At 39.8% G+C, this 20,351-nt stretch overlaps 1 protein-coding gene across 1 annotated transcript in view; it reads left to right on the top strand.

The window, feature by feature from the left end:
* Positions 1–20,351, top strand: part of LOC128648364 (B-cell differentiation antigen CD72) — a 318,955-nt gene that overhangs the window by 33,109 nt on the left and 265,495 nt on the right. Inside the window, exon 2 of the mRNA XM_053700961.1 lies at positions 5,573–5,686. Within this exon, the coding sequence (XP_053556936.1) occupies positions 5,573–5,686 (114 nt within the window). The remainder of the gene's footprint in view (positions 1–5,572; positions 5,687–20,351) is intronic.

The raw sequence follows: 20,351 nt of genomic DNA, 5'->3' as shown, positions 1-20,351 counted from the left end.
TCCCAGTCTTATGTGCGGAGTAAGCTGTAGCCTGGGTAGAATTTACCCCTTCACACAGCACCTGTGGGAGGGGGGAAACACCGGCTGTGTGAGTTTCAGAAATGTCTTTGCAAGAGTAGGTATGAGGCTGATACCGGGTAGGAGAATGAAAAGAAAAAACAGTCCTTTAAAATTGCTGCAGCTCAGTGCGATGTGATAGCACTGGTGGAGCGCCGGTAGCGATGTGATAGCACTGGTGGAGCGCCGGTAGCGATGTGATAGCACTGGTGGAGCGCCGGTAGCGATGTGATAGCACTGGTGGAGCGCCGGTAGCGATGTGATAGCACTGGTGGAGCGCCGGTAGTGATGTGATAGCACTGGTGGAGCGCCGGTAGCGATGTGATAGCACTGGTGGAGCACCGGTAGCGATGTGGAATGTGTTTAGGAAGCCGTCCAAGGTCCAGGGTTTTCAGCGTGAGAGTTCTCCACCAACGGCTCATGCTGGGAATCACAGAGCAAGCGTTTGCATTAACTTATGCTCCTCCCCTGGAACTCAGAGCATCATTCACAAATCAATTTAAAAAAAAACGTTCTAATTCACTTATATTATATAATTGTCTTTTTTCTCTTTGTATGCTTTGTTGAAAATCATACATATGTAAGCTCAGGAACTGAAAGTTAGCTGCTGATTGGCGGCTGCACATATATGCCTCTTGCCATTGGCTTAATACCAATGCACTCAGCTAGCTCCTAGTTGTGCATTGTTGCTCTTTCAACAAAGGATACCAAGAGAATGAAGTAACATTAAAAACTGAAGTAAATTGGAATGTTGTTTAAAAATGTGTGCTTTATCTTAATCATGAAAAGAAAAAAAGGGTATCCTGTACCTTTAAAGCACAACATTTTGTAAACATTAATTATGATCTGACTGACCCTTAAACACAATGGTTATACCTGGAATATAAAGCTTTTGATTAAAAAAAAAAAATTACTAGATGACAATGGGGTTGATTTATCATTTATCAAGTGGACATGATTAAGTATAGAAAATCAGCATGATTTCAATCCGTCATCTAGAAGGTGGCATTCAGGTTAAGGAGCACCAGGCTCAAGACTGATGCTTCTAAACATCCATTTCAGGCGAGCCTAAAATAATGCAGCACCCACTGCTTAATAAATAGAGCCCAATGTGTGATGCTTTATTTTAACAGAAAACTACCCACTACCCCTTCACTTGTGCACTCTGTTTGCAACAAGCTCACTTCTATACATGAGCTTTTTATCTCCCACTCCCTCAACCTTCTGACTCTCACATGGGGTCTTCACTTCAGCCACACTCCTAGGTCTGGTAATAGACAAGGAGGTGGTGTAGGTATTTTACTTTCCTCTCCTTGCACCTTTCAACAAATACAACCCATCTCTTCCCTCACATTTTCCTCATTCGTAACCCACATGATTCGCTTATTCTCCCCTCTCTCTGTACATGTTGCAGTCATATACTGACCCCCTGGCTCCTCAACTCAATTTCTAGATCACTTGGTGGCCTGGCTATGTTATTTCCTTTCCTCAGACACCCCTGCCCTCATTCATGGTGACTTCAACATCCCTCTTGACAATCCCACTGTCCCCTCTGCAAAACAACTTCTGCAACTCAGTTTCTCGCTCGATTTGTCACAATGGACTGATTCTCCCACTCACAAAGATGGTCACTCCCTTGACCTGATCTTTAGCTATCGATGCACTCTCTCAGACTTCACAAACTCCCATTTTCCTCTTTCTGATCACCATCTCCTTACTTGCAACATATCATCCCTCCCTACAAATCTCCCTCTTTCTACTCCTCATATTAAACTTTACAGAAGCATTATGTCATTAGATCAGCAACAGCTTGCTAATTCCTTCTAACCTCTCCTCTCATCCTTCACCTCCTTTTCCTGCCCTGACCAATCCATCTGCCACTATAATTCCACCCTTACATCCGTCCTTGACAATCTGGCCCCTCTTACCATAGCTCAGAAATCACACACTCATCCTCAGCCCTGGCATACTCCTCTGCCATGGTACCTACGCAGATGTTCCCGTACTGCTGAGCGGCACTGGAGAAAATCACGGAGTTCAGTCGATTTTCTTCATTACAAATTAATCTTGAACTCCTACTACTCTGCCCTTAATCTCTATAAGCAACATTACTTCTCTACTCTTATCTCTAATCTTTCTTCAAACCCAAAATGTCTGATCTCCACTTCCAATACTCTTCTCAGCCCACCCCCACCTCCTAATACAACTTCTCTGTCAGCTCAAGACTTTGCCAGCCACTTCAATAACAAAATCAACTCTATCAGAAACAAAATCAGCTCTCAACATAATTCCATTCTCCCACCCCCTCAAACGCTCTAGTTTTGTAAGAATGTTTTCCATTTGCAACAGTGCTAGAGGGCAGCTTTATTTCCTCCCATGTAGTGACCCAGACATCTACCGAGTTATCGCTGCAACACAGAATATCATGGGAGCGAAACAAATTTGATAATAGAAGTAAATGAAGTTGTTTAAAAGTGTTTTCTCTATTTTGAACCATGAAAGAAAAATGTTCGGCTTCCCTTTAATGTCCCTTTAACAGTTTGCTGTTTCATCTGGTTTATTGGCAACCAAGATCTTTGTGAAGGTTTTTACAGAAAAATAAAGTCAAATTGACAAATTGCAATTTACATTATATTGAACCTTGTGTTGCCTTCTTTGTATAATATTAGAAATCGTGCACAGCGAAACCTTGTTCTTTACAGTAAAGAAGAAATTAGTTTCACAATTTGCTGTATAAGAAATGTTAAAATTCCCATTTAGAAGATGATCTGAGTTGTGGCAACTTTCTTCTTATGGAAATTAATTTTACACAGTGAAGTTGGTGATGTTAGAGGAAAATCCTGACACATTAGAAAATTAGGGTTTCTCAATTATTTATTGTAAAATAATATATATGTATATGTATGTGTATATACAGTGAAACCTGCTTAAGACGGAATGGCATCAGACAACAGAAATTTTCCGTCTTGGACAGGTTTCCGGCTTATACAGTTAGTAACTGATGGAGCATCTTTTGACATGTGCAAATTCAAAAATGGCAGAATAATGTTACTGTATTGGTCATGAAGCCAGTCTGACCTGCAGTGCCGCAAGGGAGCATAGGACTGGATTCCTGACCAATCAGGAAGTCGGGCGGCAGGTAATGACCTGCTGTCTAGCTTCCTGATTGGCTGGTAAGCCGTTTCCATGTTCCCTCGCAGCATTGCAGGTCTCCCTCTGACCGTCAGTTCTGGTATCAGAGCATTTTGGCGCAAATGCTCAGGATCAGCACCATACCATAAAGTACCAATATCAGTGCATCTCTAATCAGAATCAATTTCTTGTTTTTCTTGCATGCAAGTAACAAAGACAGTACAATTTTTCTGCTTAATCATTACAGTCTTTTATTTAGTTTTTATCTGGATTACCTTTTTTTCTCTAACACAAAAAATGGGTGAGGAAACATAAATTGTATACAAACACAGTACAGTACTGTATTAAAAGATTATTTGTTGCATCAATTACTGTTCAGTAATACAGTACACAAACTTTAAGTCTTCTAAATACCTGTACAGTATGCAGTACAAAGACATCTACAGGTGCAGTATCTATTGTGCTCAATTCCCCCAAATACAGTTACAGTAATCACACCTTATGCAAACATTTTAAATAAAATGTACAGTAAAATACTGTAAAAATAAAAATACAGGTACAGTACTGTACTCTACATGTACGTGCTTTTTATTTTTGGTGTAGACAAAGCAAAAAAGTATTCCCAGCTTATATACTTTTAAGTTATGAAAAGTTTAAAAACATCAATGCCCAATTTACCCATCATGATATATAAAAACATGTCCAATATACTCCTCATGTCCATATACAAACATGCCCATTATGCCCATCATGCCTATATACAAACATGCCCAGTATACTCATCATGTCATATGCAAACATTTCCATTAAACTCATCATACCCAAATGCAAATATGTATAGTATACTCATCATGTCCATATACAAACATGCCCAGTATACTTATCATGTCCATATAGAAGCATGCTCAATATATCCATCATGCCTATATGCAAACATTCCCAGTATACTCATCATGCCCTATACAAACATGTCTATTATACTCATCATACCATATATAAATATGTCTTGCATCCTCATCATGCCCATATACAAACATGCCCAGTATATTTATCATGCCCATATACAAACATGCCCAGTATACTCATCATGCCCATATACAAACATGCCGAGTATACTCATCATACCCATATACAAATATGTCAAGAATACTCATCATGACATATACACACATGCCCAAATATAAAAATGCTCAGTATATTTATCCTATCAATATAGAAATCTGCACAGTATACTCATCATGTCCATATACTTACATGCCCAGTATACTCATCATATCGATATACATGTCCAGTATACTCATCATACCCAAATACAAACATGCCATATACAAACATGCCCAAATAAAAAAATGCCCAGTATACTCATCATATCCATATACAAACATGCCTAGTCTAATCATCATGCCATATATAAGCATGACCAGTATATTCATCATGCAATATACAAACATGTCCAGTATACTCATCAGGAGATATGCACACATGCCCAAATAAAAACATGCCATATACAAACATGCCCAAATATAAACATGCCCAGTATACTTATCATATCCATATACAAATATGCCTAGTATACTCATCATGCCATATACAAACATGCCCCATATTCTCATCATGCCCATACACAAACATGTCCACCATACTCATCAGGCCATATACAAATATGCCTAGTATACTCATCATGCCATATAAAAACATACCCAAATACAAGCATGCCCAGTATACTCATTATGCCCATATACAAACATGTCCAGTATACTCATCATGCCCATATACAAACATGTCCATTATACTCATCATGCCATATACAAACATGCCCAAACACAAACATGCCCAGTATACTCATCATGCCATATACAAACATGCCCAAATACAATCATGCACAGTATACTCATCATGTATATATATACAAACATGTCCAGTATACTCATCATGCCCATATACAAACATGCTGAGTATACTCATCATGCCATATACAAACATGCCCAGTATACTCATCATGCCTATACACAAACATGCTCAGTATACTCATCAATCCCATATAAAACCATTCCTTGTATACTCATTGTGCCAATGTACTAATGGCATACAGATTGTTAAACACTTGTCAGATGCACCACTCCAACTGCAAAACTCATGTATTCTCATTTGTGTTTAACTCTTGTTAAAAAAACACAACAAAAAGAGAAAACTGGAAATATTGGAATCAGCCCCTGTGTGTATAGTGTGTATAGTTGACACTCAGCAATGGTGTAACAAATGTGTATTAGAACCTATGAGTTGCCAAGTTTAGTACAAACAGTAGTATTTTTTCTTTTAAAATAATACAATTTACTAAAGTAATTAAAATGTTTTTCTTTACAAATGTGTATGTCTCTTCCAGAATGTACTGATCATGAACTAGGGGAAGGAGAAATTATGTATGAGAATGTGAGGAACCTAAAAGCTCCCACAGAAAATGCAACAACTGAGGGGCCCTGGATTACAGCTACTGCAGGTAAGGTGATGTTCCCTGAGATCTGTGAACATAACTATGACTGCCACACATGTCTCAGTACACATGTCTAATTTTAAATATGTATTTTATCCTGCGTTGATGCTCCATGTTGATGCTCCCTAGCCACAACTACACAACTGCAAGTCAACCCTAGCCACAACTAACTACACAACTTAAAGTTAACCCTAGCAACAAATAACAACTCAACTGCAAGTTAACCCTAGCCACAACTAACTAGACAACTGCAAGTTAACCCTAGCAACAAATAACCACTCAACTGAAAGTTAACCCTAGCCACAACTACACAACTGCAAGTCAACCCTAGCCACAACTAACTACACAACTTAAAGTTAACCCTAGCAACAAATAACTACTCAACTGCAAGTTAACCCTAGCCACAACTAACTACACAACTTAAAGTTAACCCTAGCAACAAATAACTACTCAACTGCAAGTTAACCCTAGCCACAACTAACTAGACAACGGCAAGTTAACCCTAGCCACAACTAACTACACAACTTCAAGTTGACCCTAGCCACAAATAACTACTCAACTGCAAGTTAACCCTAGCCACAAATAACTAGACAACTTCAAGTTAACCCTAGCCACAACTAACTACACAACTGCAAGTTAACCCTAGCAACAAATAACTACACAACTTCAAGTTGACCCTACCCACAAACAACTACTCAACTGCGTTAACCATAGCCACAACTAACTACACAACTACAAGTTAACCCTAGCCATACCTACTAAAACTTTTTTTTTTCTTTCAAAAAAGAGAGAGAGAGAGTATAGAGAGAGAGAGAGAGTATAGAGAGAGAGAGAGAGTATAGAGAGAGAGTATAGAGAGAGAGAGTATAGAGAGAGAGAGTATAGAGAGAGAGAGAGTATAGAGAGAGAGAGAGTATAGAGAGAGAGAGAGTATAGAGAGAGAGAGAGTATAGATAGACATATACAAAAACAGTCCCAGAGCTCTGCACACACTATACAAATCTGAATGTTGCCCGGGGTGCATCAAAGAATGAACAATATAGCAAAGATAAGGACGCACTCTCCGGGTCTTGCAGTATATTAATTTAATAATAGTTATGTTTCGGGGTAATTATGTCTGAGGACGGGGCTAATTTCCCCAAAACGTTACTATTATTAAATTAATATACTGCAAGACCCGGAGAGTGCGTCCTTATCTTTGCTATACATATATATATATATATATATATATATATATATATATATATATATATATATATATATATACCCATACATACATATTTAGACAGTATATGTATGTATCTTCATGCTAAAGCTTGTTGCAGCTTTTTTTTCTCTAACACCTGAGACCTCATATCTTTGATCCTTTTTTGTGCAATTTTTTTAAATTGTTTTTATTAGATTGTGTTATTATGATTCTAATTGTACTTTGTAATGTATTTTTATGTGTTGTTACACAACCTGATTTTTTTTCTGTTTACCTTGATTTAGTATGTTTGTTGTTGAGGGAGCACTGATCATATCCCTTTTATTTCTTCTTACAGTATTGAGTGGCAGAAAGCTTGAATAATTATTTTTGTAATAAAGAATATTAAAGACATCTAAACTGTAGTATTAAAATAATAATGTGCTATAAAATACATAAATGATAAACCCCATTATCTCTCATATTATTATACTATGCATGTAAATGTCTGCTTTTATTGACTCTAGAGAGAAGGGAAGGTGCTCATGTGATTAACCGCAAACATCACATTTACTGTAACTGTCACTGCTCAGTATTGTCAGTTTTTGATGCTTCACTGACCAAAGACAGAGCTGCTGTTTGTACATGTGATTTGTGCTCCGCTAATGTAAGCACAGATTTAAAGGCACTTAGTATTGTTAATGCTAAATGACGAGTGATTCTAAATAGGGCACTATTGTTCTCATCCTCATGTAAACTAAGCAAATACTTATATGTTAAAGGGACAGTGTATTACAAAATGTAGTGTTCCCAGTGATTCATTTAACTGGAGTGTATTAAATTGTTCTCACACGGCAACGTTCATTCTCTTGAAACTGCCACCTATACTGACACTTTCAATGCTGCATTAATGACTGCAGAAAAGCTACGTACAACAAGAGGCAGCAAAAGAAACAAGAAATCTTGCTCCAAGTAGAACTAGGAGATAGAGACAAATTCCCTTGTCAGCTTTAAGGCTGTTTGCCTGTGTACACTGACTCTTTGGGGACGATTTATCAAGCTCCAAATGGAACTTGGTGCCCGGTGATTGACACCCCCTGCTAGCAGCCGATTGGCCGCAAATCTTCAGGGGGCAGTATTGCATCAGCAGTTCAAAAGAACTGCTGGTGCAATGATAAATGCCAACAGCGTATGCTGTCGACACTTATCGATCTGCAGTGGACATGATACGCTACATCATATCATGTCCACTTGCACATTGTTAAATATACCCCTTTAAGTTGTTAGTAATTTTTGAAGAGTTCATTTTAAAAAGAATTCATAGAAAGACAATGTAGGATTAGTGATGAGACTTTAGTCCCAAACTGAAAACAGAAGTCTATATTTAATACAACATATGATAAAAGAAATCATAACCTAGAAAGTTGGTATTAAAACAATGGATAAAAACCATTTAATAAAGAAAACTGCATCTTTTTTTTTATAAAAAGGATGAATAAGTGCTCATTTTTAATACTAGAGACCATATAAAGGACACTAACCTGCTCGTCGCGATAATTAATCAGCCATTACAAGTAGCAATTAGCGCTTATAAAACTAACCAGAGATCAAAGCTCTGGTTAGATTTATAAATGTGCCCCAAATGCCCCGAAAATACAATGTAGGGTATTTTATTAAAAAAATAAAGATAACAGCATCTTTATTTTTTAATAAAATAACTGCACTAGGCAGCTTTGGGGGTAAAGTTGGTGGGAGTGGGGTGCTTTTACATTGCGGTCTATGGGAACTGTGTGTTTCCAGTAAATATATATGTATATGCTTATATACATATATATTTATGTGTTAATATGTGTATGCACATATAAACACATAAATATGTATGCATATAATCATATACATATATTTATACACTGCTGCAATCGCTGCACAACTTACCCACTTGCTGCGCTTAAAGGGACAGTCTACACCAGAATTTTTATTGTTTAAAAAGATAGATAATCCCTTTATTACCCATTCCCCAGTTTTGCACAACCAACACTGTTATTTAAATACAGTTTTTACCTCTGTGATTACCTTGTATCTAATATACAACCAGGGAAAATAGAGAGAGTGTACACTAAAGCGAGTATAAAATATCCCAACTCTCGGGAAGTGCGGCTATGCCCAGCTCTATCCCACTAGGTGGTAGGAGATGCACACACAATTAAGGCTACAACAAGCATGCAGATAAAACTGCCCGGAGCAATAAGTTGTATCTTTTAAAATTGGAGTAAATATATTGATGTGCTGATTCATTCACTTGGCCACAGTTAATGTAGTAAAATATGTGCATATATGTCCCATCCTTGGAAGCGAAGTCCATCCGATAAGCTTAAGCATAAATATAATACAAGGCTCGCAGCGTATAGGAGTACATACACAGGTGTCTCACCACCTTAACACTGAGTCCTGATCACTTACGGTTCCTACGAGAAGCTGTTCGTACATTTTACTCGTGGATGTCTGGTGTATCTCTGCTGGATTTGTATCAAACATGTCTCCGCTCATAAGTACAAGCACTGTCTACCCCATGGAAATCTGATCCGCTCACAAGGGGGCATGCCCCAGAAACCACCATGGGCTGACGACTATGCCATCCCTCACAGACTTCCTCCAATCAGAGACTTCCACAGTATTTCATCAAGAGTAGATAGATCAATCACAGGGGGTATATGCAAAATGCCATAGCCACAAAGCTCCAGGATAATGTAGCAAATGCAGCTGGCAAAGAAAACAGTGTGCTCTCCTCCACTCTAGGAGTTATAACACCATGGGGTGTAGGTATCAACGCGTCTAATTTACCTGCCTTCGCCGGTTCAATACGCCCGCCTAAGCTCGCCTACCATCGCCGCCGCGGACCTGCAAAATTTCGCCTAAGTTATCAATAAATCTGTCAAAAAGCCGCGCACCAAGTACGGGGCGATGAGCAGCGGATTGTGAGAGTTATCACTCATCCGATCTCGCTGCTCTTCGGCTTTTTGACAGCTTTATTGCTAGCCTGTCACTAAGCACTCACAGTAAACTACACTGTTCTACCCCCTATACCAACGCCCCCGGAGCCTCCCGCAACTCAATAAAGTTATTAACCCCTAAACCGCCGCTCCCGGACCCGCCACCACTATAATAAATATGTTAAACCCCTATACCGGCGCCCTGGAGCCTCCCGCAACTCAATAAAGTTAGTAACCCCTAAACCACCGCACCTAGACCCCGCTGCAACTCTTATAAATGTATTAACCCCTAAACCGCCGCTCCTGTACACCGCCGCCACCTACATTATACCTAGTAACCCCTATCCTGCCCCCCCTATACCGCCGCACTCTATAATAAAGTTATTAACCCCTATCCTGCTGATCCCGGACCCCGCCGGAAATAAATAAATAGTTTAACCCCTAAACCTCCGCTCCTGGACCCCACCGCAACCTATATTAAACTTATTAACCCCTATCCTGCCCCCCCTACACCGTCGCCACCTATAATAAAATTATTAACCCCTATCCTGCCCCCCCTACACCGTCGCAACCTATAATAAATGTATTAACCCCTATCCTGCCCCCCCTACACCGCCGCCACTGTAATAAATTTATTAACCCCTAAACCTAAGTCTAACACTAAACCTAACACCCCCAAACTTAAATATTAATTAAATAAATCTAAATAATATTTCTATTATTAACTAAATGAATCCTATTTAAAAATAAATACTTACCTATAAAATAAACCCTAAGATAGCTACAATGTAATTAATAATTAGATTGTAGCTATTTTAGGATTTATGTTTATTTTACAGGTAACTTTGTATTTATTTTAGCTAGTTAGAATAGTTATTAAATAGTTATTAACTATTTAATAACTACCTAGCTAAAAGAAATACAAAATTACCTGTAAAATAAATCCTAACCTAAGTTACAATTAAACCTAACACTACACTATCATTAAATTAATTAAATAAATTAGCTACAAATAACTACAATTAAATTCATTTACATAAACTAACTAAAGTACAAAAAATAAAAAAGCTAAGTTACAAAAAATAAAAAATATAAGTTACAAACATTTCAAACATATTACAACAATTTTAAGCTAATTACACCTAATCTAAGCCCCCTAATAAAATAAAGCCCCCCAAAATAAAAAAATGCCCTACCCTATTCTAAATTAAAAAAGTTCAAAGCTCTTTTACCTTACCAGCCCTTAAAAGGGCCTTTTGCGAGGCATGCCCCAAAGAATTCAGCTCTTTTGCCTGTAAAAGAAAAATACAACCCCCCAACGTTAAAACCCACCACCCACACACCCCTAATCTAACCCAAACCCCCCTTAAATAAACCTAACACTACCCCCCTGAAGATCATCCTACCTTGAGTCGTCTTCACTCAGCCGAGCCACCGATGGAACTGAAGAGGAGATCCGGAGCGACAGAAGTGATCCTCCAAGGAGCGCTGAAGAATTCTTCCATCCGATGAAGTGATCCTCCAAGCGGCGCTGAAGAAGTCTTCCATCTGATGAAGTGATCCTCCAAGCGGCGCTGAAGAAGTCTTCCATCCGATGAAGTGATCCTCCAAGCGGCGCTGAAGAAGTCTTCCATCTGGGTGATGTCATCTTCCAAGCGGGGTCTTCAATCTTCTTTCTTCAGGATCCATCTTCATCCCGCCGATGCGGAACATCCTTCTTCCCCGACGGACTAACGACGAATGAAGGCTCCTTTAAGAGACGTCATCCAAGATGGCGTCCCTTCAATTCCGATTGGCTGATAGGATTCTATCAGCCAATCGGAATTAAGGAAAAATCTGATTGGCTGATTGAGCTTGCATTCTATTGGCTGTTCCGATCAGCCAATAGAATGCGAGCTCAATCTGATTGGCTGATTTAATCAGCCAATCAGATTTTTCCTACCTTAATTCCGATTGGCTGATAGAATCCTATCAGCCAATCGGAATTGAAGGGACGCCATCTTGGATGACGTCCCTTAAAGGAGCCTTCATTCATCGTTTGGAAGATGACATCTTTTATTTTTTGTAACTTAGCTTTTTTATTTTTTGTACTTTAGTTAGTTTATGTAATTGTATTTAATTGTAGTTATTTGTAGCTAATTTATTTAATTAATTTAATGATAGTGTAGTGTTAGGTTTAATTGTAACTTAGGTTAGGATTTATTTTACAGGTAATTTTGTATTTCTTTTAGCTAGGTAGTTATTAAATAGTTAATAACTATTTAATAACTATTCTAACTAGCTAAAATAAATACAAAGTTACCTGTAAAATAAATATAAATCCTAAAATAGCTACAATGTATTTATTAATTATATTGTAGCTATCTTAGGGTTTATTTTACAGGTAAGTATTTAGTTTAAATAGAAATAATTTATTAAAGTATAGTGTAGTGTTAGGTGTACTTGTAACTTAGGCTAGGATTTATTTTACAGGTAAATTTCTCTTTATTTTAGCTAGTTAAGCTATTAAATAGTTAATAACTATTTAATAGCTATTGTACCTAGTTAAAATAAATTGAAAGATGCCTGTAAAATAAAAATAAATCCTAAGATAGCTACAATATAATTATTATTTATATTGTAGCTATATTAGGGTTTATTTTATAGGTAAGTATTTAGTTTTAAATAGGATTCATTTAGTTAATAATATAAATATTATTTAGATTTATTTAATTAATATTTAAGTTAGGGGGGTGTTAGGTTTAGTGTTAGACTTAGATTTAGGGGTTAATAAATTTATTACAGTGGCGGCGGTGTAGGGGGGGGCAGGATAGGGGTTAATAAATTTATTACAGTGGCGGCGGTGTAGGGGGGACAGGATAGGGGTTAATAAATGTATTATAGGTGGCGACGGTGTAGGGGGGGCAGGATAAGGGTTACTAGGTATAATGTAGGTGGCGGCGGTGTCCGGGTGCGGCGGTTTAGGGGTTAATACATTTATAAGAGTTGCGGCGGGGTCTTGGAGTGGCGGTTTAGGGGGTAATAACTTTATTTAGTTGTGGAGGGCTCTGGGGGCGCCGGTATAGGGGGTTAACATATTTATTATAGTGGCAGCGGTTTAGGGGTTAATCAGTTTATTATAGTTGCGGTGGGCTCCGGGAGCGGCAGTTTAGGGGTTAATCAGTTTATTATAGTTGCAGTGGGCTCCGGGAGCGGCGGTTTAGGGGGTAATATCTTTATTTAGTTGTGGCGATGTAGGGGGGGGCAGATTAGGGGTGTTTAGACTCGGGGTACATGTTAGGGTGTTAGGTGTAGACAGCTCCCATAGGAATCAATGGGATGTTGGGCAGCAGCGAACATGAACTTTCGCTATGGTCAGACTCCCATTGATTCCTATGGGATCCGCCGCCTCCAGGGCGGCGGTTTGAAAGCCAGGTACGCTGGGCCGGAAAAGTGCCGAGCGTACCTGCTAGTTTTTTGATAACTAGCAAAAGTAGTCAGATTGTCATCTGGAGTGACGTAAGAATCGATCTGTGTCGGACTGAGTCCGGCGGATCGAAGCTTACGTCACTAAATTCTACTTTTGCCGGTCTCTAGCCTTTGATAACTAAGGCGAATCAGCCTCGCCACAAATACGCTGCGGAATTCCAGCGTATTTGAGGTTGACGGCTTGATAACTACCCCCCCATGTGTAACAGGGACCTTGCAGGGTACTAAACGCTCATACAGGCAGCAAGAACAGTCCCAAAAAGAAGGAGAACGTTAGCAAAAATATATAAAACATAACATTTATTAGGATTCCATCATAAAAACAGGTGGTCAAATGACTGAGAGAGGCAGGGACACCTCTGGGCTGGCAGCCTTACGCTTTTCGGCTTAACGCTTCGGCTATGATTACGGCATTAAGCCAAAACATGTAAGCCTGCCAGCCCAGCTGATTTAAATTTTTCAGCCAATAGGAATGCAATGGTACCCCCCCCGTATAAAAAGGGTATCTTGCATTTGAATCCTCGGATGATCACATGAAGAGGACCTCCACATCGGATCGATGGACCTCCGCCTGGACCTGCGTCTTGGACCTCCGCCCTGGACCTGCGCCTTGGACCTCCGCCCTAGACATGCGCCTTGGACCTCCACCTGGACTTCCACCTTGGACCTGCCTAGGCTTCCGCCTTAGACCTCTGCCTAGACCTCCGCCTTGCACCTCCGCCTCCATGCAACGAGCGCTCAGCCTCTGCAGGGATGAAGAAGATGCCGGTCCCTCGATGGATGAAGATGGAGCCACCTGGATGAAGATGGAGCCACTGGGATGAAGATCTTTCAAGCCGGACTTCAGCAACTGTAAGTACCTAAAGAGGGGTTAGTGTTAAGTGTTTTTTTTTTTTTTCCTTTTCAAAAGAGCTTTATTTAAGAAACTGTAAGCATACATATCATGCAAGAAACATAAACAATATACATCAAGATTGTCTTAATTCAAAAAAGTAAAATCCTGGGTCCGCCAATGACCCATGATACTCGCATGTTGAGCAAAATATTCAAGGTGTTAAATATGAATCTTTGTTTTTCTTCCATATCTGTCAACTGGTGTCAAACAGTCCTTGTTCTATTGACTGGTGGTGCAAAAGAACCCGCACCTCTCCTTTATATAAACTATAAGCCTAATGTAACATAAAACATTATCTTTTACATAAATTATACTGTGGCCTTCTGCTGGTTAACCTTGTTCATATCTGTGTAATTTTATTGATCCCCGGAACTGTCCCTTGTTTGACATTCTCCCCACTGTAGTAACATGATCTTGTGAGTGTCTATAGTGCCGTTCTGTAGATGGTGATACCTCTCTAGGTGTAGCAAAGTGTCTACCTGCTGTTTCCATTCCCTAACTGTTGGTATTATTTTACTTTTCCAGTGTTTAGGAATCAACATTTTCGCCCCATTCAGCATAGCTAATCTTAGGCCTTGCTCTCAAGATGGGGTAATGAGAGGAACAACAAGGTTTTAGGGCTGTTTTGTAAGGGTTTCCTGATGTGAGTGAGTATTTCAGTCCAGAACCGGTCGAGGCCAGGGCAGTCCCACCGTATGTGCGTCAATGTACCCTCCCCTCCACATTCCCTCCAGCACTTTCCGGGTTTGTTTTATAAATTTGTCTTAGTCTGCTAGGTGTGAGATACCATTGTGATATAAATTTATAACTGGATTCCTGTACTCTGGTCGAAATTGATGTTCTCTTTGTGATCTGAAATGCTATCAACCAGTCTTGCATCTCAATGTCTGTGTTTAGCTCTTTTTCCCAGGCCTTTGTATATGTGGGTAAGGTTTGTGTGTCCTCTATTAGCAGTAGTTTGTATAAGATAGATATTGCGTGTTCAGTCGATGTATCTCGTAGACACAATGTTTCGTATGAGGTGGGCAGTCTGAGCAGGTTATGTTTTTGTCTGTGTGTCATCAGGTAGTGGTTTAGCTGTGAGTGTGCTAGCCAATTCATGCCGACTCCTATCTCTGTCTCTTTTATTTTTTCAAGTGTCTTCAACTTCCCTCTCTCAACTATTGTTGAGATTGATCTTTCTTTAAGAGGTGTTCTACGATTGATATTAGATTACCTACTTGTCCATGTTATCTCGAGGTTATGGTATAGTGGGGTCAGGGGAGAAAAATGTGAGGATATGTTCGTGGAGGTGTTCATTAATTTGTCCCAGTTGGTAAAAAAAATCTACACATAACGGGTATTTGTTCACTGCTTCAGGTCTGTCATTTTTTAACAGCCAAGTTGTGCCTCCAGCATTCCCAGTACCCAATATGGAGCAGTCCAGCTGTACCCATATTTTGTCATGTTCATTGCTACACCAATCTAGTAGTGTTCGTAGAGTAGTAGCTTGTTTGTATGTCATTATGTTGGGGAGTCCCAATCCCCCCCTGTCTCTTGGTAGGTAGAGAGTTTTCCTGGGCATTCTAGGTCTAATGCCCCCCCCCATACGTATTGCTCTATTATGTTTTGGATTCTGGATAGATATTGCAGTGGTAGCGGTATGGGTGTTTGTAGTAGATAAAGGAGTCTCGGTAATACATTCATCTTAATGACATTAATCCTGCCTAACCATGATATTGTTTTGTTCTTCCAGTTTGACAGGTCAGCTACCAATTTGCTCTCTAAGCATTTGTAATTAGCCTGGAAAATCTCCTGCTGGTCCGATGATATGTATATGCCTAGATATTTCATGCTGGTGTCCTGTCTTCTGAGTGGACATTCCTTTAACGTTTTGTTTATAGTATCTCCGCATCGCAAGTTATATTTAGCAACTCGGATTTTGAGAGGTTCAATTGGAAATTGGGTACTTTCCACTATTCTTTGAAAGTCTCTAACACTCTGGGCATCGAACAGTGTGAGCAAGACATCATCTGCATATAATGCCAATTTGTAATTACTATTTGCTATGGTGATTCCTGTTACTAACTCGTTTGTTCTAATTCTTTGGGCCAGTGCTTCTATGGCAATCGCAAACAGTATGGGGGAGAGAGGACATCCCTGCCTTGTTCCGTTTCTAATTTTGAGTTAGAGTATGCCGAGAGTATGCCATTTACCTTTACTCGCGCTGTGGGGTTCTGGTATAATGTGAAAATTAATTGGATAAAGGATTCACTGAATTTCATTTTGTGGAGGACAGCTTTGAGAAAGAGCCAATTTACTCCGTCAAACGCTTTCTCTGTGTCTGTGGATATAAGAGCCATTGGTAGATTATGTGTTTGGGCATAATGTGTTAATTGGAATGTCCTAAGAGTATTGTCTCGGGCTTCTCGGCCTGGGACAAATCCCACTTGATCTGGGTGTATCAAGTTGGGGAGGTGTTTATTTATTCTGGTGGCTAAAACTTTTGCAAATATTTTGATGTTCGAGTTTAGAAGCGATATGGGTCTATAGTTTTCTGGCCTGTCCAAAGTTTTCCCTGGTTTGGGAAGGACCGTAATATGGGCTTCCAGCATATTGTCTGTGAATCCCCCCTCCCTGAGCAGTGAGTTAAACAGCGCTGTCAGTGGATCCAACATGTGGTGTATGTAAGCCTTATAGTATTTTATACTAATACCATCTGGTCCTGGGCTTTTACTGTTTGGCATTTTTGTAATGGCTGCTTTGATCTCTTCTGGGGTAATTTGTGAGTCTAATTTTTCAGAGTCTTCCCGGCTTAGTTCGTTAAGTTGTATGTCTGCTAAAAAGTTTTTGATGTCTTCCTGTTTACTTCCCGTTTGAATGTTATACAGTGCCTCATAGTACCTTCTATGGGTGTCCGCTATTTGTATGCTATCTTTATGTATGCTACCTATGGAATCTGTCAATGTGTGGACACGAGTGTCTAGCTGTTTTCTCTTGAGGGCTTTCGCCAAGGAGGTACCTGTTTTATTATTGACATCAAAATACCTTTGTTGCAATCTGTCCGCTTTCCTTTGGTACTCTTTTATCATGTGGTTATTAAGTTCCGATTTAGCTGTAGTCAATTTGCCCAACACAGCTACAGAGTTGGGTTGCTTTTTAAGTTCAGATTCCCAGTATCTAATTTGTGATGTGATAAAATTTACGAATTGCCTATTGTTTTTGGTCTCTCTGGCTTTGTGTCTTATCAGCTCTCCCCTCACTATACATTTATGTGCTTCCCAAAGTACCGAAGGAGCTGTGTCTCTGTTTGTATTTTCCCTAAAGTAATGTTCTATTACTGTGTCAATCTCAGTAGCTATCGGCGGGTTGTCCAGCTTGTGCTCATATAACCTCCATAAGAACGGCTTAATAGGCACATTCGGCCATTTGATCGTGCAACGCACTGGCGCATGATCTGACCACGTGGTCGGCAATATGGTGGTATCTTCCACCAAAGCTAAACCTACTTGATCTGTAATTACGTAGTCAATTCTGGTATAGATGTTGTGTGGATGGGAGTAAAATGTGTAGTCTCTTGTGTGTGGATGCTTTGTCCTCCAAATGTCATGCAGTCTAAGTTGATGTAGTTGTATTTGTATGGCTTTTATCACTTATTGGGGTGTGCTAGTTTTACCTAGTGATGTATCATGTATCGGATCCAGTGGTAGATTAAAGTCTCCCCCCAGTAATATAATGCCTTTTGCATGTTCCAATAGCAGCTGGGAAACTTGTTTGAACAGCAACTGCTGTCCTACATTCAGTAAATATACATTCACCAGTGTAACAAATGTGTTGAAGAGAAGGCCGACTACTATTATGTATGAACCATTAGGGTCCTTAAGGATGGTGGTCGGACTGAAATGTATGTTGTTTCTCATGAAGATGCCCACCCCCCCTTTCTTAGTGCTGCCTGATGCCAGAAAAACAGTTTTGTACCTATTGTTAATGAACTTAGGTTCTCTTCCTTTCCTAAAATGAGTCTCTTGTATATATGATATGTCCCCTAGGTCTTTATTCAACTGTCTAAAGGCTATTGAACATTTTTCTGGGCTATTAAGTCCCTTTGCATTAATGGGCATCAGCTTTATTGATCTCGACTGCATGACGCAATATTAAACTCGCACACTATACTCTTAACAGTAGGTTACTGCTCTATGTCAATGAATTCTACGGCTCAGTAAGTTGATTCTCTTTGGGGTGCTAAATAAATAGTACTCTGAGTTCTCCCAACCTGTGGTATATATATTGTTATCGTTTGGTATGCTGTGTGTGTGGTATTACTGGGATAAGGGGCAATGTGTTATGGTTGTTTAATACCAATGCAGAGGCTTAACTATTACAATTAATCCGGCTGTTAGTTTACAGCCGGGATCAACAAGGTTTAGTAAATTTCAATAGTCAACACAAGTATCAACTTTTGCTACTATACAATGCAGCTCAAATCAAACAATGCAATGCAATACAATACAATATAATTGAGGCAGTATCCCTGTCCCCAAACCTAACCTGTAAAAAAATAAATAACATATAGACATTTTAGCATACGACCTGTCATCAAATGTTCAAGTTCAGAGTCCCTGTTTCTACTGTAATAGTTCACTGTATCATTCGACAGACACACTATTGTCGGCTTCAATTACTCCAATCTGCGGTGCTGTAACTGTTGCACCTGTTGTGTCTTTTAACAGCGGCTGTGAGTTGTGACCATGAGGCGGTGGCCCTGCTTCTGTATGTTTCACAGATTCTTGTGTTTGGATGTTGAGTTGCAAGACCTCGCAGAAATGTGGAAGGTCCTCTTTTCTTCTAAAGATGGCTGTTGTATTCCCTCCGTTCACTATTATGCTGACTGGGAAGTCCCATTTATACGCAATTTTCTGTTCTCTCAAGGCACTGGTGATGTAACTGAGTTCTCTCCCCTTTTGAAGAGTTGTTGGGCTAAGATCCTGGAAGATTTGAATCCGGTTTCCTGCGTGTGTAATATCTTGTCTCATTCTGGCATGTCTCAATATCTACTCTTTTTCTTTGAAGTGGAGCAGCTTAATTATTACATCTCTCGGTGGTGCTTTGGGCGGTGGTTTTTCCCTTAGAGCTCTATGTGCCCTTTCAAACGCCATTTCTGGTGCACTGTTGTCTCCCTTTATTGTTCTGAATAAATCTTGCAAGCACCCCTCTAGTGCCACTGGTTGAACTGACTCTTGTATACCCCTTATTCTTAGGTTGTTTCTCCTTCCCCTATTATCTAGGTCTTCAACTTTTTCAAAAAGGTGTTGTATGGTTTCTTCTTGGTCATACGCCAGTCTTGACATGTGCTGGATGTCGGTATCCATTGTATTAAAAATGTATTAAAAATGAATTAGCTCTCTTTTTAACCCTCCTTTTCTGTTTTGTGTCCCCCTGCTATGTACGAGTTTATATCATTGTGTTTTATGCCCTCTTATTTGGAGGGTGTCCGCACTTACTGCGTTGATGGATTTTCTTGGTTTGTCCTCCTCTCCTCTGCTGCGTATAAGTATTTTAGCAGCCTGCCGTTTCACTGCCCAGCACTACACTTCTCCGTTGTGTGGCGGGGAACGTTTGTTACTACGTGTGCAGATAAGATTGCGGCTCCTTTTACCAGTGCCCCTGGTCTAATAACCTCTCTGCTGGGCCTGTTGGCTCTATGTGCCTGTTCGTCTGGTTCCCTTACCCTGTAGTTGTGCGCCGCCTGAGTTGTCGCGCCTTATGTGCGGATGTTCTATTGCAGTGCTCTGCTTTACCGGAACCGTTACAGCTATCGGTACTCACAGGTCTCCTCACCCCTTATGCTGATGTACCTAGGGACTCTGTTTTTTAATGTTTATTGAGGGCAATGCTTGCGATGTGGTTAGGTTTGGGGTACATGGGCCTAGGAGCTACTCGTTCACGCAGCCATTTCCCTTGCTGGCCAAGCTCCGCCTCCAGTGTTAAGTTTTTTTAAATTTTTTGGGGGGATGTTTTTTTTTTAGATTAGGGCTATTGGGCAATTCTAAAAGAGCTCAATGCCATTTTAAGAGCAGTAAAAGAGCTGAATGCCCTTTTATGGGCAATGCCCATACAAATGTCCTTTTCATGGCAATGGGTAGATTAGTTTTT

The sequence above is a fragment of the Bombina bombina genome, chromosome 2 (assembly GCF_027579735.1).
Source record: "Bombina bombina isolate aBomBom1 chromosome 2, aBomBom1.pri, whole genome shotgun sequence".
Lineage (NCBI taxonomy): Eukaryota > Metazoa > Chordata > Amphibia > Anura > Bombinatoridae > Bombina > Bombina bombina.
Note: the sequence above shows the minus strand (reverse complement) of the source record. Positions and strands in the feature narration are given on the sequence as shown.